Source organism: Pagrus major, chromosome 8 (genome assembly GCF_040436345.1).
Source record: "Pagrus major chromosome 8, Pma_NU_1.0".
NCBI lineage: Eukaryota > Metazoa > Chordata > Actinopteri > Spariformes > Sparidae > Pagrus > Pagrus major.
Window position 1 is genome coordinate 7,914,608 of NC_133222.1, and position 25,659 is coordinate 7,940,266.

The 25,659-nt window shown below is 39.9% G+C and overlaps 1 protein-coding gene across 1 annotated transcript in view; it reads left to right on the forward strand.

The window, feature by feature from the left end:
• Positions 1-25,659, forward strand: part of shank3a (SH3 and multiple ankyrin repeat domains 3a) — a 195,123-nt gene that overhangs the window by 103,318 nt on the left and 66,146 nt on the right. The window contains exons 6-13 of the mRNA XM_073471272.1: positions 3,506-3,614; positions 4,146-4,297; positions 5,102-5,269; positions 8,991-9,107; positions 18,173-18,250; positions 18,590-18,656; positions 19,569-19,798; positions 20,250-20,419. Coding sequence (XP_073327373.1) covers positions 3,506-3,614; positions 4,146-4,297; positions 5,102-5,269; positions 8,991-9,107; positions 18,173-18,250; positions 18,590-18,656; positions 19,569-19,798; positions 20,250-20,419 — 1,091 coding nt within the window. The remainder of the gene's footprint in view (positions 1-3,505; positions 3,615-4,145; positions 4,298-5,101; positions 5,270-8,990; positions 9,108-18,172; positions 18,251-18,589; positions 18,657-19,568; positions 19,799-20,249; positions 20,420-25,659) is intronic.

Consider the following 25,659-nt stretch of genomic DNA (forward strand, 5'->3'; position numbering starts at 1 on the left):
TGAGAGTGATCGTGATCAGCTTGCCAACCCCTGACAATGAGCCAAAAATGCTGTGATTATGTTCCAACTCCATCCTCTGCTGCTGGTGTCTCAGGCTGGTCATTGTTTTGAGTTGACAGCAGTGCGCTGGTTTGACTACAGGAGGGAACTCCAGAGTTGTCAGAAAATCACTAAGCTTGTGTATTCAATGCACAATTGGTTTATTTTTGTTGGACCATTATTGTATTGAGTCTCAAACTGTGGATATTTGTTTGCTTGCTTGGATCCTGAGGAGAAGTTTTTTTTGTTGGCATAAGAACTCATTCATTGGTAGTTGAACTGTGGGTTCAGTAGTGAGGACTGCCTTCTTGGCGATTGTCTGAGAGCAGGCTACCTACTCTAGTTATCACTATGGATTTCCCATGTTTTTCAGGAGTCTGCTTAAACTGATATAAAAAATAAAAATAACATTAATTTTGTAAGCCAGTAAAAATATTAAGTCATAAGACCTAATTAGCCTTTTTTTTATTTTAAGTCCTGACCCCAAAGTGTCTGCTTTGAAAAATTCTGGCCATTGGACAAATTTAGTTGATGACCCCTGCTGTGTAGTCCATCAAGTCTATCTACAAAAAATAACTGTTTGCGATTAATTATTTAAGCTCAATTCCAGGATCTTTGCCGAAGACTTTATTGTTAATTATTTTGTTTTTTGAAATTTTGTATTGAAACTTAAAGAACATACATATACATATACATATACAAGATAATATCACTGGTCTTGATGGTCTTTCCCAATACCCACTAATTTTTTATGGAAGGTAATTAACAATATTTAATGTTACATTACAATGTTGCTTGTGGTTTTAACAATGTTTTCACCTACTGCTGTGTGCATTATCTGGCCCCTAATTATGTTTTCTGCTTCAGACTACATAGTCTATCATTATAAGAATTAAGAAAAAAGAAAACATCAGAAAGAATACCCCACCCAGAATACAGCGAATAACCTACCACATGATAGCCTCTGAGGCACAGTAGTCACATCCATATTTGAGTGAAACTTGGCAAATGAATGAATAAAATGCAGACTGACTGAGTACTACTTAATTTTCCTTCTTTAACATTTGTTATTGAAATATCTCACAAGCATTTTATGAATTGTGGAGGAGGATTTTCTCCCACCAGCTGTGTGTGTATGCACAGGCTTGGATGATGAATGAAAATGAAAATGCAAAATACGGACCTATCTACTGTTAAGTTGATGCTACTAAAAGTAATAGGTATGAGTGCACAGATGGCTGAAACAAAATGATCCGCACTCATCTCTCTGTACCAGCTGAAGGCTTTTCCACAATATTTTGTTAATGGTGGGAACATGACAGGGAGTTTTTGACTAAGTCAGGAAGAAAGAGAATTGCTAAAAGAGGAGACATGAAAGAGGTGCAGAGATTAAAGTTTGGATTTTTTGATATTGCCAAAGGATAAAATCAAGGCAATTTTAGAAATGTTTCTGAGCTTGAAATATAAACTTTAACACTGTCTTACCTATTTATGAGAACTTAGATCGGCGGGTTTGAAATACAAGTAAAATTAGGTCATTTTATATTAAACTGTTATCCTGAACAGTTAAATATAAAATGACCTAATTTTACTTATTTTTAAATTTGTGTAAAAATCTTTTTGTGGATGTTGTAATAGATGCTATTAAAATGTTTTCTCATTTTCTTGGCAAATTATTGGTCTTGCAAAAATACGGGCAGATTGTGTTTATTGACTGCACCGGTTCTGCACAGAGCTTTGACTCTTTAATCTGATCAACTGTCAGTATGTCATGGTGAGTTGGAAATAATGCTGTGTGTATATGTGCATTTGTGCATTTGTGCATTTGTGTGTGGTGTGTGTGTGTGTGTGTGTGTGTGTGTGTGTGTGTGTGTGTGTGTGTGTGTTACACAGAGAAAAGATAGCGAGAGGGAGAAAATATCAAGACTTTATTAAGACCCTCAGCAAAGCAGATAAAACAAAACCCTCTGTTCAACAGGCAATAAAACACACATCACATCCAGCTGATCAGTGGCAAATCGTCCCTGAGCCTCTTCAAGGCATTATCTTAGGCATTATGCGGGACACACAAACACACAGCCACACTCACACTCACAAACTCAATGCTCTTCCCACTCATGTGTACATTGGCTGCCAGAGCTGTCTTTGTGTCCCATCACCATAACAACTGCCTCACAGAACATCCAGGAAAAAAAAGGAAAAAGCCAAAGTGAATTTCTCTCACTCAGTTTGACTTGGAGATGGTGAGAGTGGCAGTCGGCAGCTCCGCGCAGCATGTTGGTGTGAGGCAGGCTCGTCGAGGCAAGCAGGCTGCAGATGACTTGTGAAGAGAAAGGGGGTGTGTGATGTGAATTTCAGAAGGTCTTGTAGAGTGTGACTTTTCAGAACGAGGGACATACAGTATACGATGCCGCACATGGTGAGTGTTGAAATGGCTGCTGCATTCTGTTCGCATTCTTGCACGTGAGTGTTTGTATGTCTCTGTTTAAGTTTGTTACATCAAATGCTGTGTGCTTAATGATTAAGTCATGTAGAATGTAGTGTGTAATGTGTCTCGAGGCTTTTGAACATGTGGATGTTACATAATGACTGAGAAACCTTGAGTGAATGCAGTAGTAATGAAAGTTCTCTGTGAAGCTCATGCGAGAGACTGCAGATACTGTGTAATTAAATCTTCAAGAAACATATCAGGCTATCATCCATGTTATCATTGATGTTTTATATGCTCAGGATTAAACTATAGTGTAGTAAATTTGTTTGAATAATTCCTGTTGTTTTAGATACATTCTGGGCTATAATTTTGTGTTTCAAATAGTCCAAGATAGAGTGTTGCCCTGATTCTTCAGGCTATAGTTATCTATCATGAAATGTTAGTGCTTTTGCCTCGCTCATAGCTTCACTTTTCACTCTGTACTCTATAGGCTTACACCCATCAGCAAAGGTGATAAATAATTTGAATCCTAAATCACAGACTTAAGTCTGTGTATGTGTGTACAGTATGTGTATATTATGGCTGGGCTCGGTTTGTGCATGTGTCTGCTTGTTTTATGACAATGGTTTTAAACGTCAATGTTAGACCTGGTGATGTACAAGTGTTCTCAGGCACTGAACGATATTATCACCATTATATTTGAACTCTCAATGAGATGTTGGCCTCAGGATCTAATTTTCTTGGCATTAATCTCCAAAGGAAAGGTCTTCATTTTAGTGTTACTTTACAGCTCTATTCCTGTCTCTTTGGGTCCATCCTATTATAGCATATATATCTACCGCACATGGTCCATTTGGTTGGCATGACAGAGCAGAAATAAAACCTTCAAACACAGAAGGAGAGAGCAGCGACTTTAGCTTTCATCTCTGTACTGCATTATTAAACGGCCCCATCCACATGAGTCTTACATCACCCAATCACAGCTGTCTCTTCCTCTACTTCCCCCTCTCCCCGTCCCTTGTCTCCCTCCATTAGGCAAACCTGAAGAAGTTTATGGAGTATGTGCAGCAGAGGAACACTGAAAAGATCTCAAGGTTCCTGGAAAAAGGCCTGGACCCCAACTTCCATGATCCAGACACAGGAGGTGAAGAAGTCTGTACTAAGATATCCCATCCCTACCCTGCTCTAGTTAACTCATTATCGTTTTTTAACCTTGATTTGTCTTTTCTCTCATGCTTTTTCTCTCTCTTTTTTTGTCTTCACCACAAAATGACCATGTATGGATTTTCTGAAATAAGCCTTCTGCACGCTGGGCAAAGCTGGATTATGCTCTTCGCTAATCTCCTCACGTTTATGCAAATGTTTGTCCAGCCATAAAGAAGATTTCCCTGTTGGGTGACCTGTAGTTTGACTGAGAAGCTGTGAAGCGAAGGGAACATTAGAATACGTTGGTTTAACACCAACAGCGAGCAACCACTTAAGTAGACTGGAGGCTGACAATCACAGTGGCCAAAGCAGATATTCTGATCAGTCACTGAGGATTTTAAGAACCATAGTGGGCAGTGTGTGTGATCAGTTACTGACATATTCATTTTCTAAGAAGTATGCACAGTAATGCCACTGTAAATAAGAGGATTTTTAATATTGTTTGCTTGCTCATCCTTGGATTTTACAGAATGTCCTCTAACGCTGGCAGCACAGCTGGAAGGATGTGCAGAGCTGATCAAGGTGCTGAAGAGTGGAGGGGCACATCTGGACTTCAGAACAAAAGATGGCATTACTGCCCTACACAAGGCCGTGCGCAGCAAGAACCATACAGCGCTTATCGTGAGTATAACACACACTGGCATTCAAACACATACAATCATACCAGAAAGCTGACTCATCTCTTTTATTTCTTTTGCTGCAACAATTGCCTGCTTTCAAACTTTCCCTCTGGGAAAGTAGAGTTTGCAGGCAGGCAGTCTGTGGCAGAGGGTGCTCGAGGTATTGAGTACAGAGAGCGCTTGAGCAATTACTAAATACACGAGGCTTAACATGCCCGCTTTGAATGGGCTGGCATAATCACTGAATGGCCTTGCATGTTTCTGGTTTGAGGAGGCTTGTACCCTAAATGAAAGGATTTTCATGAGTCATATAATAGATTTCCTGTTGAGCCAGAACTGTTGAAATTGGAAATTTGTTATTTCCCCTCAGTCATTGTCATTGCCCACATATTCAATGTCACAGAGCCATATAACATACATAAGCTGTTGCTGCTGTTGGTATAGTAAGCCTATGAAAGGTCGTACTCTAGCTAATCTGTTCAAATCAAATCTATAATAGTGTATATACAAATATTTTATACATGTCCTACAGTATTCCTACAGAATTCTTATAAGAGTACTTTTGCAGAAGTGTGATCAGGTCAGAGTGACAAGTACAAAGAGCTGTAATATATATATATATATATATATATATATATATATATATATATATATATATATATATATATATATATATATATTACAGCTCTTTGTACTTGTCACTCTGACCTTCACATTGCATGCTGATGATAGATGCACCAGAGACTTGGGACTGTATGAAGTATTTTAAGCATTATTTCCCCCCTTAACCTTCTTCTCCCACTAGACGCTGTTGGACTTGGGTGCATCACCTGACTATAAAGACAGTAGGGGGTTGACTCCCCTCTACCACAGCTCGATGGTTGGAGGAGACCCCTACTGCTGTGAGCTGCTGCTGCATGATCATGCACAGGTCGGCTGTGTGGATGAGAATGGCTGGCAGGAAATACACCAGGTAATACACACTGACACACACACTCTGACACAGACACACACACACATACAGATAAAACAGTGCCAAGTTGTGTGCAGAATACAAATGCAGGGGCAGGGGCAGGTTTCATCTGGTTTTCAGAGTTTTATTGAAGTGATTTTTGTGTTTTCCTCAGTTTGAGGTTTCTTTTGAGGTGGTTAAACCCCTTGGGGGGGTCATGTGCTGGTTGGAAGCTCCAGCTAGGAAAGGAAAGAAGTCGTTTTTCTTTCTCCTATCTAAAGGATTGGACACCCACAATTTTAATCGATTTTTCAATCAGTCTGCACTTTTAATTGCATTTCAGAAGAAATCAACTTTTTTGTCTTTTTTTTAAATGATTGTGGGTATGGCTGCTCAAATAAATGTTGTATTTGGAAATTAACTTCTTACACAAATTCATTGATACCTACAAAGTTTCCCCTTTTACTGTTGCTGCAGCTGTATGTAATCCATTACAGTACATGGCAGTTTGAATAGTGATGTCCATCTGTGTTAATTGTAGAAAAAGGTTCTTGACTCACAAAGAACATTTTATGTGCATTTTGTACACAAACAGCTTGAAGGCATGTCCTATTCTGTAAACATAATGGAGGCTAGTGCCTACATGTAGTTTCTGTTTGTGTCAGGGCTTTTAAGCTTATAACGCAGCAGTGGCAGAAATACACTGGAGGTCTGAAGGTCCTTGTACTGTAAATGGAAGCAAACAGACTGCTGACTTCTGTTGCTGATACTGAATATGAATAAGTGTTGAGGAATGTTGAATGGCGACATTTTGAAGCGGAATCAAGCAAATCCTAATGTTAAAGACTCACTGTGGCATATTTGTATGCAAACCTTCTTGAGTCTTCTCCATTTTTATTTTATCCATACTATTTTATCCATTACAACTGTAAATATAATAACTTTTCAGAAGTGAGGAGCAGGAAAAACTTTTCAAATTAAATTGCAAAAGGAGGCCCCATGTAAATATTTCTGTCTCCTGCACCAGACATTCATTACTCACTTGTTCCCACCAAGTTCATCTTTCATCTGTTATTCTCTCTTTCATAGTTACGCTGCATTATCAGCCTTGCGCAGTTCATCTCAAGGTCTTGCTATTATTGTTACTGTGAAGTAATTATAAGCAAGATGAAAGTTCACAAGAAGTTGTTTCTTCCTGGGAAAGGATCAGTTGAGCGTTGTAGTCTGGGATAAAATACAAATGTATCCAGAAGTTTAAATTAAAACAGTTCAGTTATTGGCGAACTATGGTAACCTATGCGTTGTGTTTGTGCAAGTTCAAGGGAGACTCACATAGAGGCACATTAATACTGGAAAGTATATAGTCTCATGCATAAATTGGTGCTGTTACAGATTTGTGGCAGTTATGATAGAGGTGTGAATTTTCACGAGCTTCACGATTCAGTCCGATTGATGTGAGAAGCCCTGAAATGTCTGCTTTCAAAATGCTGGTGGTGTTTATTTTCTCACTCACTGCTGATCTCTGCCTCCCAACAACATATCTCTGAACATAAGTAACGTTAGCCTAATGTCCACTCACAATTCAAATGTGAGAAGAGGTGTAACTTTACAACTTTATTGGCTAGCTGAGGCCGGAAAATCACTTAATGTAGGCTGCAATCTTCCATTTATGCTCTGTCTCTGCATCGATGCAGAATCTTCCACATCCAAATTGCGATGCATCACATAAACGAGAAATTTCCAAACTTCTAAGGAGAGAATTGTGGTATGAACCAGTTTCATTTCAGATTTTCTCAAAGGCATGACCAAACTCATGAGAGGTCCAGACTCTTTGTATGAGTCATGAACATAGAATCTGTCTGTCTTTGCAGGGGAAAACACGCTTGTTTGACTTAAATTTAGTGACTTGACTTAGTTTACTCTGTTGCCATTTATTGTTTCCACCAGGTGCCCAAAATGCTGCTACACAAACAATTTAGTGAAAGGGTCATCTTCGCAGAGACGCAAAGACGTTATCTTACATCGGTTCAACACCAGACTCCATCATGCTGGCTGCTGCTCTGCCTCTGTTATGTACTGATATCGTGAGACAGCTTTTCATCTCGATGAGAAATATTGTCATGTTTTAATATCGTGGCACGAGATCTCGTCACACCTCTATCAGCCACACTAATATATTCAGTCTAATATGGTTAGGGATATTCTGTGACTGACGTCCACTTGACCGCCTCTTCTATTAGTCATGGACCGCTTTGCTTTAGAAAGACATTTTTTACCATCTAACCTCCCTCTTTATGTTTGTCACAATGTGGCAGCTGTGCTATTAATATTGTATTATTTGGAAAATCTTCCAAAAGACTACTGACACTGTTAAATTTGTTATGGGTTTTTCTGCTGATATCAGACAGCAGGGTGCAGGGTGAAATTCTTCTTTCTTCTCTTGTTTGTCATATTTGTGAATGAAACTTAAGGTTATTGTTCATACAGATATTCTTGCATGAAGCCCACTGTTTGGTTTTTGGTGTCTCATCTGTGGGTTTCTTAGCACAGTGGTACTGTTTCCATCGCACACCATATCCATTCAGCTTTCTCTAAAGCATGCTCATCTATGACTGTAGGGAGTATGAATGAAGACATACACTGAGAGAGTGAAAACTATGAGAGCTTGTTTTTATAAGTGCGCCCTTTCAGTCTGTGGGTCCAGAAAGGGGTTTAAATGGAAGGAGTGATAGTTCAACACTGAATCTGATCATGTTTTTTTTAAATTCAAGATACTCTGCACTAAGTCCAGTAGTCCTTCAGTACTCCACATTTTCTCCCCATTTCATTTCTCGTCTCGTCTCTGCCTTTTCTCTTTGTCCCTTCCAGCATTAGTATTCTAGTGGTATACATATTTCATGTACAATAGGCTACACTGCTGAAGGTCTGATAACCAAAAACAATCCCAGCATCATTTGTGCACTGTCTCACTGCTGTCAAACACCCTTAGCGAGACTGAACACAAGAGCGAGAAAACAATTGCTGGGGAGAGTCAGTGTGCTTCTTTGTCAATGACACAGGACAAAACCACAGAGTAGGAGGGATAAAAGAGAGAGGAGATAGAGATCAGCTGAAAAGTTTATTGCTTACAGTTATGTGAGTTATCTGTGAAACACAGAAGTTGAAAAAAAGGCATCACTCTCGTCAGAATAATTTTTGACTCATACCTAGATTTACAATTAGCCTCAGGTGATACAAACAAGGTTTTCTCCGGCTTTTAGAGACTAAACATGAGTGAGGAGAATTAGCCCAAGGAAAAGCAAGAAAAGATTCAATAGTTTTAACATTTCTGAGGTGTACCTGTTTCAGTTTTAAAAACGTGTATTCGGCTGCTTTTTGTATTTGAGCATACTCAAGCTATTCCCCTATGAACACTGCTCTATTGCATCTTGTGGCAAAGGAAAGAGGCAGGTTATATTGAAAAAAAACAAACAGATTTGGCCACACAGGCAGAGACAGAGGAGGACCACACTCAAACTCTTGATTGTTTATGAAGCATCCGTTTTCTAACTTTAGTGGGCTTGGTCAGCTCACAAAAACACAATGTGCCACTGACTGTCTCTGGTTAAAATCAAGTGTGGAAGCTTTTATACACCTGATTTTTTGTTCCTCTTCAGTGCAACAAATATGACGTAGTAAGTCAACAAGGGTTCATTTAAAAAGAATAACAAAATAAAGTAAATGTGTGAATCTCTCCTTTCAGGCATGCCGCTATGGACATGTGCAGCACCTGGAGCACCTACTGTTTTATGGAGCTGACATGAGCGCCCAGAATGCATCTGGAAACACGGCCCTTCATGTGTGTGCTCTCTACAACCAGGTACCAGTTATATAAAATATGTGTTCATGGCTTTTTTTAGCTTGGAAAGTGGACCGTGTTGTTATAGTTGCCTAAACTTCGCCAAACTGTGTTTTCCACGCATAGACCTTGTATGAAGAATGACCCACAAATGCTTACAGTAAATATTCACAATTATTGGCATTTAAGTTGTTCAGATGAATTGTTCAGCGTTAATGATCTGTTTGGCTTGTGGGTTTGTGTGGTTGGTGTGTCTTTATGTGTGAACTGTAGCATTTATGTTTAGGCATTATGTAAGCACGTAAGCTTTTGTCTGTTTGTTTGTCCTTCAAGCGGTAAGAGCAATCGATTTACTGCAGTATTGAACTCATGATAGAGCTTTAGTGTCTTGCTCACTGACACTTATGCAATGTAGAGACTTGTTACTGTATAGGGCCCTCTGACTTGCAGGATAGCATTCATGCCGTGCTTCACCTCTCATGTGCTTACGTGCACATGCACAATTATGTCAACCAGAATCTGAAGCAGAGGTATCCTTTACCAGGATTGTATCCCCGCTATTTGTTGCCTGTTGTGATAATGGACTGAGAGAGGAGATTGATGTGAAGTGGTCCAGGTGGGAGTGAGGCACCAAAATGGCCAGAGATCAGAAATATCCCCCCAGAAAGGTTGGCTTCACTGCACATTAATACACTTTGTCTGCTGCAATTTGGATGAAAGCAGCGAACAGTTTTTTGTTATAGTGCTTGATGCTTCGTATTGAAAATCAGACTGATATCTCAGAGACGATCAGTGCCAGACTGGAACTGTGCGCAGTTCAATAATTATTTTTATTTAATTATCTTATTTTTATTGTCATGTGAAAAGAGTCTTTGGCGATCAGGCCCCATTGTGACGTCCATCGTAGATGCTTGTGGTGGTGATAGGATGAAGATGATTGCTGAAGATCTGGATGTGATGAAGTGCTGAGCTCATACTTGGCGCAGATGAACTGGGGGTGAACGGGGTGGAGGATGGGAGAGGAGAGCAGATTCAAAGTGTGACAGCAACGGCATGATTGTTTGATTTAATCTTGGCAAAATCTGTTTGGTTTAACTGAAAGAGTAAATACTCATAGTCAGTTGATTAAGAAGTGGGAAGAGACAGTAAGAGAGAGAGAATTGTGACTGAATGAACATTAAGATAGTCTTGCTGATTGAAGTAACAAGCTTTATTTGTAAATTGGTAATTATTAGGCTGTCCTCATAAGGACCAAAGATCAGCTTTCATTTGTGATGCAGTGACATCCTCAAGCTCTTATTCATGAGTACACACTGACCTACCTTTTCCCTTCTTGTTGTTGTTTTTTTTTTTTTTTTTTTAGATAAGGCTGACGTTGATGTATGTTTTTCTTTTTGTCACAATCACAGAAAAATGTGTCAAAAAGCAGCCTAGATAGGATGACATGTGAAACACAGTAGTTTACATGTTACTCAGACAAGAGTAAACACATATTTGGTGCTCTAGTGTCTTATCTTCAACAGATATCCGCAACCGCTAGGGGGCCCTTAGAGTTGCTGCAGTGCTGGCTGGGAAATTATTGTTTGATAATATTTTGGATGTTTCTATTTATTTATTAATTTGTTTTATTATTTGACATACTAATGGCAAAGATTAAATCTGAAATTTGATTCAATATATGTTGTAGGTGATCCCTGCTGTGTCTCTCTATCAGCTAAGTCGCCCTTGGCCTGAAAAACAATGGAGACCCCAGCTTTAGTTGTTTTATGGCTCCTACATAAATTAAACTTTTGTGTCTGTGGTAATGACTGTAACCCAGTGCAACACTGATGTGGTTTTAATTGTTTTTGATTAACAGTAAATGTCTATGGTAAAGAGGAATAAGCCATATCATGCTTTGGCTATGCAGGCATGACTTGTTTACAATATGAATTCATATTTTTGTCAAAGGATTAGTTGGCAATAAGAAAGATATAGAACATACCCAGCCTCATACTTTGATTTTCTATAATTTCCAACAACAACAATCAGCTTCAACGTGTGTGAGGAATTCTGCCTGAAAATAAAGAAGAAATATGCGGAGTGTTTATTTTAAAATATGAATGAATGTGTTCTGTATCAGGAGAGAAACAAGATGACATTGGGAGATGAGTGCAGTGAAAACTAGAATACTCCTGGGAAAATGAAGAGTGTTGTTAGGTACAGTATGCCCATGTACTGTGTTGTCCTGTTTGGTTAAAGGCTGCTCGACAAGCAACTTGTAACCGGGCGTTGTGAAAGAGGCTTTTCTGCTCATTGGGAAATAGAGTAGTGTTCAGTTCATGAACATTAAATGAGCACTTTACTCCTCTCTCTTACTCTCTCTCTCTCTCTCTCTCTCTCTCTCTCTCTCTCTCTCTCTCTCTCTCTCTCTCTCTCTCTCTCTTCCATACAAACAAGTGAAAAAATGTCTGCATGCATGTGTGTGTGTGTGATTGCCAGTTGTAATTATAACTGTGTATTGCTCGGCTAATTCCAGTCATGAGGAATGACCTGCTTCTACTGGACTGGAACACCATAGTCTCAGGAGAGCGAGTGTGTATGTTTGTGTGTGTATGTTTGTGTATGTGTCTGTCAGTTTGGGTTTGGTAAGCACCGCATTGAAACTTAATAAAAAGCTGTTGGTAACAAATCCACGTGACTGAAGTCATTAGATGTTACGCTTCTCAGTGGAGAAAGGGTGTGTGTGTGTATGTGTGTGTGTCTATGAAGCAAGTGTGGATAAAATCAAAGAAAGAATTGATGAATAGTTTGATTTACAGTTACTTGAACAACTTCTTGTAAGTCCACAGTCTGGTAATGGACCTTGCCGCAGCTCTTGTGTGCAGCCACTGCTAAGGACGGCTTGTTAATCCTGCTGGTGGAGGCCGAACACCACACCGAGCTGATTGATCCCGGTATCTCTTAGCAGGGATCCAGCAGGCTCGAAACAGGCTTGGCTCGGATGATTATGTACCATTACAAAAATAAATGTCTAGGTAGAACTGACCATGAAACTGGTAGTGCAGTTGGAAGAGATCAATATATCCATATGGAGAGAAAAGAGAGACTTTCTGAGAGAGGGACAGATAAATGAAGGCAGAAGAGAGTGGATAAATGACAAGATAACATAATCTGCAATAGAATAAGATTTATCAATGGTCTGAAAGTCCTATTCCTGGGGTCTGTCTAGCCATTAACATTTACCTACCAGGTCTTTAGCCTTCAGATGTGATCAACAGCGGTGAACGAAGGCATGGCAGGGGTCTTTTACCTGGCAGACAGAGCCATGGGAGGTGGTTGGAAGAATGATTGAGAATGGACACAGTAGGTAATAGCAAATGGGGACAACACTAATGAGTGAAATTAAAGAAAGGTGGCACAAGACACACACAGAACTGCCCAAACCAGTCAGATCAATTACCTCTTGGGACAACTCTATGATGAGCTGCCTAGAGGAAGGAAGGAAGAGTATGACTGCATTTCTACAATATTTGTATGCTGTTGCTATGCACAATAATGAGAATCCAGCTCTTATTTTAATTCTTTTAGCCTTGAATCAGACAATCATTAAATAAATCATTAAATCATTTCAGGCATAGCTCAATGTTTAAACAAGCTCTACATTCAGTGGAGGATGCCAGATCTGCTCCCTCAATTCTAATGAGAGAAGGGATCCTCAAATGTATAAACATGGCTGTGAGAGGTACCATCTGTCACAGTCTTTACACATGACTGACCCGCGCTGTTACTGTAAAGTATTCGACTTAGCTTACTGTGTATTCCTATGAAGCTAATGTACTCACATCAAGCAAACCATGGTGAAGACTACTGGAATAGTTTTCTTAATGAATTCCTATAGAAAGCCTTGGAGAGTAGAACAAGACAGATGGCCCAAACTGTAATTGGCCTCCGTGTGTGTGTGTGTGTTTGTGTGTATGCGAGTGTGTGTGTGTGTGTGTGTGTGTGTGTGTGTGTATGCATGTTTGTTTATGCTATGATGCTGTGTCTGTGCAAAAGAGTGTAGAATGTCTCTAAAAGGCACAAAATCCGGAGTTCAGCTGGTAAGGTGCTAAAATCCTTCATTAACTTGATTATTTGAGAAGGTAACACGCTTTAACATTGACACAATAAAACAAGGTTTGTGTCTTGCAACATGCATGTAAATGGAGAGGTGTGCCAGATGTGTAACCATTAGACCAGTGGTTCCCAAAGTGGGTTACAAAGCAATTTGGGGTGCCTTGAGGCCTGCAAGATTGATCATATTCATTGTTTGTATATTGTGCGTGTATTGTGTGTTTTTGTAACATTTCACAGCATTTAAAAAATCAGCTACATTTACCTTAACTAGGGTTTATGTACCATTTTCAAACATTTCAAACCAACTAAGCTAAACTCAGATTCAACGCTCCTTGGCTAACGGGTAAATGGACAGGTTTTGGCTTTTGTGGAAGACATATCGTTTAGTGTCCAATTGTGCATAATGTAATGTGCCTCTCTCATCCCCAGTATACATGAAAACAAGACAAATATATTCAGAAATATGAGCTCATTTTAATGTTGAAGAAATTGTAAGAAATCCATTTAACATGTTAGTGTATTTAATTGTGTCAATTGCCTTTTTAAGTTAAATATTTATCTGTATTTATCTGTAAGTCTCTTGTTTGGAGGCTTTGAAGAGGCAGCCATGGGCAACTGCCTTCTGTTATAAACATCCAACAATAACAACACTAAATGTGTCATGTACTAAATAGTGATACAAAATGACATTTACCACCAATTGTTCTTTTATCTCCATAGCATGGTATAGAGATATATGTCTAAATGCAGAGAGAATTTTATTGATTATTGATTGACCCATGGCTTAAAGAAAAGTTACAAAATACTTTGAATCAGGTTAGCCTTGTTTTCTAATGCTGTGTGCTAAAATAACAGGACAGACTGTGACGCATGTGGCTCTTAGAAGCGGCCCACAAATAAACATGGACATAGCTAAGATTTCTTCAGCTATAGTGCTTCACTTCAGTATGGCTTTGTATTTTCTTTATCATTTCCTTCTTCTAAATACCTTTACCTTTCTTCTAAACTGCCTCATTCAACACATCTTTCATTAAATCTTTGGTAAATAAACCTGTAGTATCCAGAGTCTAGAAGTACAAATACATATTAGCGCATGAAGTTTAATCTGAGTAAATCATACAAGCACATGCACACTTAGCTCCTCAATTAAAAAAAAAACCAAAACGTTGAAAATGGTGATCATTGTGTCTCTTTACGCCGAAGTGAGAGAAAGTGTGCGTGTACATTGTGCATGAGGTTGCATAATGTATGCGTGGTTAGCAATTAGCTAAGCTAACAGCCGTGGGCGTTTATCTATATAGGTTTTTAGATGTTTTAGACCCTTAGTAGTATAGACTATTAGCAGCAAGAGTAATCATGCATTATTCATAACACCTGCTCCATTTACAAATACCCCCATGTATTCACCGTGTGTGTTTACATGGACTTTGCAGATTCATTTATGCAGGTTCATTCATGTAGGCCAGTCCCAGTTGACATTATGAACCCTTCTCAGTTCAGGGCAGAGTCAGGCACAGCACCCACATAGCTACCATCTAGGAATGTGTTTTACCAGAAGAGGGTGCTTCAGCAGTGATAGCTTCATGCAGTTGTCTCACTGATATAAAACACGAGGGGCTCTCAGATAAACCCTGCTTGATGAGTAAAGTCACATTGTTATTATGATGATTCTTTCATGTTCAAATAATCTGTGCGTGCATGTCCCAGAATGAGCAACTCAGTGGTGATAGTCACCAGAGTCATTATACTGATACTCCAGTTAATTCTATGCTGTGTTAAATTACATATCGACCCTCAGCCAGCCAGCACATAGACACAAAACCATGTCTGTCAATCTACAATCGGGCTGTTTTTAGCCAGAGGGGTCTGTGCTCATTTACAAACACACAAATTATCGCAATCGTCTGTGAGCAAGAATGTATGGTTGTGAACTGAGGAGAACGTCTGTCTGGTTTGTGCTTTTTGTAATGTGTTCCACCTACAGAGCTAATTTCCGACTACATTTTTATATCCAGATGACGCTTTGCTGTCATGCTTTATGTTGAATGCCTGAACTATTGTCTTATTTAGCTTACTTGTACACTTTCATGCCAAGACTGGGCTTGTATAGGGTATGTTTGGGTCTTCTTGTAAGGACTGTCCATCTCTTTTTTTTTCATGCTCTTTCTTTTTGTTTACTGTAACCAAGAAATGTATCGCTATAGAAACAAGGGCTGGATGGTATGAGGTAAACTGTTGTATGTATATTGGCATATAGTTAAGAGCTAAGAGTTAAAGTGCTTGTGGTGACAGAGTTTCATACATGTTGGAGGTAGGGTTGGGCCATGTCTGCAAAAGACAATGTCCATAGTGAAAAATTTTGATGAACGATGACATCATTGTTGGGGAAGTCTTTCTGATTTTGAGGCAGTGTGTACCCTCACAGTTACCGTAAGGCAGGAATTGATCATTAGCATACCGCTGAAGTCACCATTGTTTCCCACTGGCGCTCTGAAGTGCTGGGAGTAAAAGTGTCTTTGTCTCTGCACCACATGTCCGTAACTTATCTGTGTTCAGGCTCAGAAGTCGCTGGCTAGCTGTACAGAGGAAGCTAAGCTAAGAAAGCACAAAAAACAAGAGCAAAGATGAGAGAAACACATTAATAACGGCCTGCAGAAAAGAAACTCCCACCAATGTAACCAAATGTCTTGGGTTCGACTAACTGAGCTGGTTTAATAAAAAAATAATAAATATGATGAAGACATAGCGTTAGTGCAGTGAGCAGCAACAAACTTCTCTTTACTTTCTCTCCCACATGTCACAAATTCTTGCCTCACAGAAACTCTGAGTTGACACACTACTTTTTTGTGCTCTCTAGTGGGGGGCTTTTTAATCACGATGCTACAATGGTACAGGGCTCAGAAGTCGATGACTGTCAGCCATCGGAGCTTATTTCTGCAGAACTGAAGATGGTGTGTGTTTTTGTGTGTGTGTGTTCTGATTGCTCCATTTCTGACAGCGCTGTAAACAGCTGCTTTGTAACTTAAGGGTAGCTGTGTTTGGATGAAATGTTTGCAGACTGATATTACATACTGTGCATACATTGTTTTCATCCATGCCTTAAAGCCTTTGTTCGTAACAGTTTGAATGGGAATAATTTCTTTATGTAGACTAGATTCAGTGTCTGTTGGATTGTACAATCAGGAGGAGGGCATTAAATATTATCTATTATTATTAGTAATGCCTTATATCAGTTATCTCAGTTTGTTGCTCTTTAGATAATTATGTGCTGGGCTCACTTTATGTATGGTGTTACGGATGTACTTGTAAATTAAAAGATAATTTACGTTATATATCCATTCTGTGCTGTTTTCACCTGCTACTTTGTTTGATACCCACATTCTGTCTGGGAGAGAATGCATCACAGTTGCATCTCTGACGCAGTCTTGAATTTTTTTCAAAGTGATCGGTACACCTGATCTGTGTCCAGTTGTGTAGTTTATGCTGGGGTTGTGAGCAGCACAGCAACTCAGAGATCTTGAAGGTCTTAAACTCTGCACGTGGCTTCAAGGAGCATATGTATTTGTATGAGTGCATGTGTGTGAAAGAGAAAAAGAGTGTTGGCAGAGTGTTGGATTTATTTAAAGGCGCCTTTCAAAGCACTCAAGGACACCTTACAAAACTCACATAACATAACAACAGTGCATCAAACAATAGTAGCATGTAAGAGAAAGGAAGTAGAAGTATTTAACTAATATCTAGACTCTAATTAAAGCTGTGCAAACACAGCCAGCAAACGCTTCTAGTACAACTGTTAAAAAAAAGCAATGTGTCCATGTTTGGATAGCCTCTCATTACTTCAACATGAAATATTAATTTAATCACCTCTATATTCCATCCAAACTTACATACTCTTATGTGAGGTAGGTTGTGAAGACAGCCACATGTACAGCACAAGGTTTTCTCAAGGGTCGTCCTTGTTCACTCTACCCCAAGCTTCCTCTGTCTGAGTCATCCTCAAACAGTCCTCATACTTGCAGCGATGTTTCTTTTGGAGGTGATCAAAGATGTTGCTTGTAATGCTGCTGGCAACAACTGTCGCACTGCACGGCCCCATAATAATGTATTTCACTCCATAAACAGCTTTTTTAAAACCAAAAATTGCAGGAGTTGTTGGAGTGTCACAATTCTCCAAATCCAAGATTCAATTTGACTTTGATTTCAAGGTCAGGATTCAATTCGATTTTCAATTTCCATTGTCAGACTTATTTCATAGACACATAGACCAATTCTGGATTTGTAAAGATTAACAGATCAGTATTTTACAACAATGGATTGACTTTATCCTAGTAGCTATTTGCAGGTTAGGCAAGTTCAAATTATATTCACCAAAATGAAGAGTCCAGAATCCAACAGAAAACACCAACCTCTGAGGATTCAACAAAAAACAGCAAATTGTTGACATACAGTTTGTTACAAAGTTTGGTTTCTCAAATCTATCCAGAGTAAACTCTCCTAATAAAGGATCTCTGAGTAAGAAAATAAACCCCTGAACTGTCAGAGTAACCTCCGGTACCAGTGAGTTGATTGTCCTCAAATAGAAATCGTGACACCCCGAACCAACAGCACAAAGTTTTGTTTTGCTAGCAACTTTATAATTATTTAGTCCTGCCTCTGTTGCAGTTTATTGCCCAATTTCTTCTTTTAAGTGATTACACATTGATTTTTTTTCTGTAAAATAGGTAATTATCTGCAGATGTTTCCCTTTTATGGTGTGTTGTTAACACACAAGTTGATTTGACACTTTAGGGTACTCGATGTGACATTTAAAATCCTGTCTACACTGCTGCAAACAGTAAGGCCAAAATCCATTTCATGGAACAGGACTTACTTGTTTACCACCCACCTCTAATTGAGAGACCAATTAGAAACTTGGAAATGGCACCCACAGGAGCGGCATGTATGTGTTAGTCCCAGCCAAATACATAGATGTCTCTGTTGTCTTTCAGGATAGCTGTGCGAGAGTTCTCCTGTTCCGAGGGGCCAATAAAGAGATAAAGAACTACAACAGCCAGACCGCCTTTCAGGTACGTGTGGTATCCAAGAACCACTGCGTGTTTCTCTGTGTGTTATTATACTTTACATCCTTGATGTGTCAGAGCTAAATGGATTGACTGGCTTGTCTTACAAAACCTAATACAGCTACATTGAATGTGTTGATTACTGTTTAAAACTTAAGCAGTGTAACAGCCCCCCACCCTGCAGGACTAAATGTGTAAAAAAATAATTAGAAGAGAGAGTGATGAAAAAAATATTTATATCTATATTTTTTTTCTGTCTTTTTTTGTTTGTTTGTTTCCATTGAATGAAATTTTGCACTTATGTGTTTTCCCTTCTGTGTCCTCCTCTCTTTTCCACACCTCCAGGTGGCTATTATAGCAGGAAACTTTGATCTGGCTGAAATCATAAAGGTCCACAAAGTATCAGATGTTGGTAAGTTGTCGACAGTGGCAGTATATCACCAAGCTCCTTCAGTGTGTGATTTAAATGTTAATGTAGTGTCCAGGAGACATCAGACTGAAGGATGGCTGAGCGTTGATAGTGGAGAATCTCAAGGAAAGTGATTACAGGTTATGTACAGAGGTGTGGGGAAATGAAGGAAAGGAGATGGAAATGTAAGGGATGTGGAGAAGGTCTGAGTTGTGTATTGGTCCCTGCTGTTGAACATAGTCTCTGTGACATGAACATACAGGAAAACTCTGCCATCTAGTGTGCACAAGAAGTAACACCCCACTTTCTAATATTTGATCCCTTTTAACACTAAAAAGGTTAAGATAAATATCACATATAATGTTTGGAATTAATGGTTAATTCATTCTAATTGCTAGTTTCCTACTCTGTCATTACACTATAGAACTTAAACACACATTGTGAATCATTTCAGCAAGATTGAATTGGTCATGATGAGAATATTTAGTTCCAAGGTACAATTGAAATTCAGTGATCAATATTAAAATAATAACAAGATCGACAAGGCACAACTATGTTTCAATAATCGTTGCTTTACTGCAGTTCCGTCAGCACCAGATCCATTTTATCATTTGATCCTTGTATAAAAGATTGAGTATATTTTATAGTTTTTAGTTTATTTCTTACCTCTGTGTCGTTGAACATACAGGTATGTATGGTGCATACAGGTGCAGAAATACAGTAGATAACATAAATTACCTCATATCTCATTATAGCTGTATTAAATGGAGATTAATGTCGCTAGTAACAAGCTTTAGACAAATTTGAGTGACCTTGGGATGTGTAGAGTTGCAGTTATTTCCCCGTCAAAGCATTCTGTTTATTCTGCGGGCTGCAGTTTCTTCATATCTCGCATTTGTCTCTTCCTCCTCTCAGTGCCTTTCAGGGAGACCCCCTCCTACACCAACCGTCGACGTGCAATACCTGGCCCCCTGCCCTCGCCACGTTCCTTGCTCCGCTCTGCTAGTGACAACAACCTGAATGGGGACCACGATCACATCCACAGTCAGGCCCCCAGAGAAATTCGTGGCCGTCAGGGTCACTCCCCTGTCCCCTCACTGCGCAGTCTGCCAGCTCTTGGGCAGCAGCACAGCAGCCTTGGAGAGGTAAGATGGAGCCAGTGAGGCTGTCGGGTGTGTTTGAATTTTTGGTTTGTGTGTGCACATTTTAGCATGAAGTTGAGAGTAGACAAAGCAACACAATTTGATCTTATACGTTAAAAGTCTTTTTGTACTTTCGGTTGTATGTTACACAAAAATGAGGGCTGCACAAGAAGCTGCAATTTTGTGTTAGGTAAAATGTGTGACAAAGTACCATAGTGATGTAAGAAAACATGACTGTTTGGTACAGGTCCCAACAAATGTCACATCATGATAGTTTTATTTTTCAGTGAAACTGAAAATTGTAATACAAAAATAACCATTCCTTCTAATCTTTAATGATATGGCAGTCATAGTATGTCAAAATAATTATCACCATATCCTGCAGTCCTGACAAAGACAATTCAATGTTTTACATGTGCATATGATACTCGTCTCTTTTTCTGTTCTGTGTCAGAGCCGTCATGGAGAGATCCCTGACAGCAGTCTCCAGAGTACAGGTAGCTCCAGATCCTCCCATTCCCGCTCACCTTCGCTACATCACATGCATGAGGAGGACAGGCCGGTTCCCAGAAGGTCCCACAGTCATGGCTACCCTCACGGACATGGCCACCGTGGGAGACTCAGGTTTGTAAGATTTGCTTTGACCTCAGCTCAACCCCATATGTTATTTCTGGTGATTTCTCCACTGAGCAAGTTTTGAGAGAGCTTTGTAAACAAGCAAATCTGTTTTTCTTCCTGCTCCTAATTCATGTCTCACACTTGCCAGTCTTGGCAGCTATTCACTTTAAATAGATGATCTGTGATTGGCCTTGTGATTACGCACCTACTTTGATATTTAAACCAAATTTCAAGAAGCAAAAAGCCCCATGTGATGTGTCTGAATCACTTGTTAGTCACCAGGCAGTATTCTGCATCTTGTTTCATCTGCTATCACCTGCTGCGGGTAATAAACATGACACAACATTAGTCAAAAATCAGTGCAAAATCGTGTTTACTATTCAAACATCAGTCCCAGGCACACATGAAAGTCTTTCTCCTGTCGAAACTGTACTTGAACCCTGCCCAGAAAAAACTCATCTGTATAAAGCATTAACTGGGAATTTACTCAGCATGTTGATAAATTCTTATCAGATTCATAGTGGCTGATTTAAACTCTGATTAGTATGAGGTCTGTTATAATTGCATCCGGTGTAGCTGTTGTGTGGCCTGTGCTCCTGTCAGGGTATGAGGGCAATGATCAGTGGAGTGGTGTGTGTCTGGCATAGACAGACAACAACCCTAATTATGTAACAAGCTGGGCCAAAATGCAGCGTTTGTCCTGCTGGGAGGACAGAGGGCATACAACATTCTTCAAATCTGTGTGTGTGTGTGTGTGTGTGTGTACCTGTGAACTTGTATGTATAGCCACTTGCACACTGCTATGGCCATGGGTGCTTGCACAGTTCAGAGACAGACAGATGGATGGCGGCTAATAATGATCACCATGGGGACCAATTGAAGGCTGCCAAGCTGTGAATGTGTGTCAGTTTGTGTGTGTGTGAGAGAGAGAGAGACGGAGAGACAGAGGATACATTCTGAAATTAGAGCTATGAGTAATGTCATTGGACGGGCCACTCAGTTCAAAACAGCTTGTCACTCGATTGATACATAAATCCACAGATGTAGTTGTGCTGCTGGGGGTGCTGGAACAAATCTCCTCCCTTGTACTCTGAACCATTAGACGAACAGCACAATAAACAGGGGCTCTGATCACATCTCAGAGCAACAGATTTAAGTGGTTTACTGACACTTGGTTTGTTAAGCTTTTTATTATGATCATATGTCAGAGCAAGATCACCTACCTACAGACACACACCTAATGTGATTCCTGGATGCCACACACTGCTTTTATGTGTGTGTATGAGTGTGTTTGTGTGATACAGTCCGATGTCTCACAAGGGAATTGCATTACAGACACAGCTCCAGCGGTACTCCCCTCTCCCTCTAATACTCTCCTGTCACTTTACTCTATCCATCAAAGACTCTCTCTCTCTGTCTCTCTGTCTCTCATTCTGTCATTCATACACACACACACCAACACGTTCACACAGAGCCATTAATCTATGGTTTGCAGCCACCATCCTTTGTTAAATGGTGAAACATGCACTTATCACTCACAAAGCTCTGAAAGTCTTAAAGGACTAAATTGTATAAACTTTGTTTTCAAATTCTTAAATTGAATTATATGAAGTTCATTCGTACATTCACACTGGAGTGCTTGACCACCCTCCTCTCTTTCTGTCAAGTGGTAACAAATTAAGTATATTTGTCTCTGCTGTGTCTGGCATTAACGCTCATTGACAAAGAGACATGCCTTTTGCATTTTGCACTGTCACTGTGCTCATTTTGTACAAGGTTGATTAGCCAGAGTGTGAAGAAAGTGAAAAAGAAAGAGGAGGATAGCAGGTTTAGTGTGTCTGCTGTGTCTTGGCCTAAATGGCCTTCTGTACACAGGGAGTTGAGACCTTGTTCTTCAGTGTGCATTACCCTTATACCAAGTATCAAAGTGAGGTGAATGTATAAAAAGCCCAAAACGAGCAGCTGGTCTCCATGGCCAGAACCTGCACCCAAGTGAGACTGATGCTGTCCTTGAATATTTTCCCTCTAATATTTCTCCCTCCCCCTCTCTGTTTCTCTCTCTGACCTTCTGTTTATGCCCATGGTAACTCTAGAGGCATTATGGATACCAGGGGAGTGTGAAATTAGCTTGGCCAGTCAACAGCCCGCCCAACGGCAGACTCCAGCAAGTTCCTGTGGAACTCACCATCACTTCCTCCTCGTTGCACGTGTGCATTGCTGCCAGGGTTAGATGGCTTGGCCAGGCTTCAGCAGAAAGTTTAGAAGGAAACAATAGAGAGAATACAGATAGCGCAGGTCAGAGTGGCTTATTAAAGGGTAATCCCGGTATTTTTAAACCTAGGAGCTAAATTAACATGTGTTGGTGTCTAAATGACTAAAGGGTACAAAAAGCCAGCAGCAACGAAATTGGCTGCATTGGCTGTAACGTAATCCTTGAGGGCAACTGCGCAAAGTATGTCCACTAAAAATGCTTGTTTTTGCTACTGATGGGCTAAAACTGTATTCAAAGTGTCTGACAACATGATGGAAATGATCCCTTCAGAGACAGAACTTTTTGTTAAAGCATAAGACTCTTTTTGTTTAACCTGAAACAGCTGTTATATCTCCCTACTTATAGCCACTGGACTTGTTAAAAGACGTTTTTTTACCTTACAGATCATTGCAAAACACACTTCATTTAAACTTGACACAAACGATAGAAAATTACAAAAACTGTCTTGGTTTCTCTTTGCACTAATGCAACAAGCACCAACCCCAAATAATCCCTTCATTTATTGCGTTAGACGTGGAAACATTCTGGTTCTACATGCTTTTCCCTCACCACCCGTTTTGATGCTCAACCTCCCTCTTGTTCCTCTCCTGATATTTTCATAGTGTTCCATAATGTTGTCAGACAGTTAGAATAACAATCTGAGTCTGTCAGTTGCAAAAGCAATTCCAATACTTTTTGTACCTATTTATCATATTATATAATACCAAAATATGTAAAAAGGTTTAAAAATACCAGAGTAACCCCTTAAGACTAGATCATGAAAGAAAAACCAAGCTCATGAAGGCAGATTTAAGCATAACAATCACTCCAGCTGATGCAGTCGACAATATAGTAGGACATGACACGGAGGGATAATTTGATAACATGGCAGAAGTTTATTTAGAAGCAAATTTGCCCTCTGTCAAAAGAGGTTAATTGGTTATTTACCAAGATGTGCTGTCAATACAAAGGGATAATTACTCATCAAGATGACAATGTCTTGACAGTGTCAGTGTCAGAAATTGTGATATTATTGAGCTGTGCACCTTAGGACCTAAATATCAGTCTTTGTTTGGAAAGAACGCTCTCAAACTGTCAGATTGACAGAAATTATATTGCTGAGCAGAAGAAACCAACTTTTATCATCTCCATTTCCAGTGTGTCACTCTTCACAGAACACAGAGATTACACGTTCAACCAACTTCCTTTGTAGTTGTCATGGTGAAATGTGTTTTTCACCAGTATTTTTCAGGATAAAACAATTATTGCATACAATCTGACTGGTTTGGTAAGACATTGATACGTTCAAAAAACAAAGAGCCTAGTTTATTAAATAACCACCAGCACTGTTCTGATTCCCCCTATTCAAACATGTTGTCCCCCCATTAGCTGGACAAAATGTTTGAATGTCATGATGAGCTCTTGCTATCCTTTCTCTGGAAGAGTGTGGACAAGTGTGGGAGGAGATTTGAACACAAGGGACCAAATCTTCTTTGCGAATTAAGATTTAGTCAGTCAACATTTAATGAAACATGTTGTCATGTAAGATTGTTGTGGTAGCTGGCGGTTTCACTAAGTGAGAAATTGTATCATTACCTGCTGATGTGCTGTATCGCGACCCCTCATGTGTTGTATAATGGCAACAAGCCCAACATCACCTTTTAATTCTTTGTTTGTTGCTGTTCTCCTCACCTCTTTTTCACCCTGTATCCCTCCCTCTTTCCTGCATTAGTCACACCAGTGGCTGCTGGCGTGTAGATTATCCATGGCGTCTAAACACAGCCAAAGGGCTGGGGTACACAGAGAAGAAAGGAGGACAGGAATAGGGAGGAAGAGGAGGAGAAGATAAAGAGCTGAGCTCCTTCTGTTTCACTGTGGAGAACCTACATCAAAGGCATGCACAGTAGCATTGGTCTGTGCACATCAGAATTATAGGTGATGCTGATAGGCCAACTGTAGTCCATGTGGCTTTGTATCATCATCATTGTTTAAAAGACTGATAGTGTCTGCACATGATAAAGCAACAATATGGTCATTTCATGCAGTATTGAGTGAAGTGTTACAGAAATGTGTAAGTGTTAATCAGGGTCAGAATACATCACACAGTGTGGATTTGGTTAACAAATTGTCTCTAAATATGGTGACTGCCAGTAATTCCAGTCACAGAACTTAAACATGCCAGCACCTCATGTACGTTAACTACTTTTTAGCATCTTCTGCCACTCATTCTGGTCCAGGTCGTCGTAGCAAGAGGATAACCATGGTAGCCTTGATGTCCTTCTTGACAGCTACATCCTCAAGCCCTTCCTGGGGGATTATGAGGCATTCCCAGATTCAGTCAGATTGAATATGCAATCTCTTCAGCATGTTCTCTGTCAGCCCTGGGGTCTCCTCTGGTGTGATGTGCCCATGAGGTTTTACTCTGAGCTCCCTCTGCATATCTAAGCCCCTCACCTTGCTCCTGAGGTTGAGCCCAGAGACCCTGCTAAGAAAACTAATGCTGCCTTCTTGTATCCATGATCTCCATCTTTCTGTCGGTTACCAGAGCTCATGACCATGGGTAAGCATTGTGATGTAGATCAACTGAGAGCCTCGTCTTTAGGCTCAGCTCCGTCTTCACCTACAACACCTACATCACTGCAGACGGCGCATCAATATACCTGTCAATCTCAGATTCTCCTACTCTCACTTATGGATGACACCACTAGGTCTAACCTGAATGCTTTGAAGCTTCAGAGTTTGCCATGGTAATCCACGTCCAAATCAATGTTTGAAGGAAGGAGATATTGCATCTACTGCACTGAAAAAAAGGCAAATGACTGAATAACAGCTAGAAGCTTCGTAATGGCGTTTAAGTAGTGTCAACACGCACCCACATGAAGACCAGGGAGGGAGCATTTCCCCTGCACAAATTAATACAAGCTTGCTTGCTCTTCAAGTTGACTTTTGAGACTTTGGAAGCAGGGAGAATGATTGACATCTCCCCTAATTACAA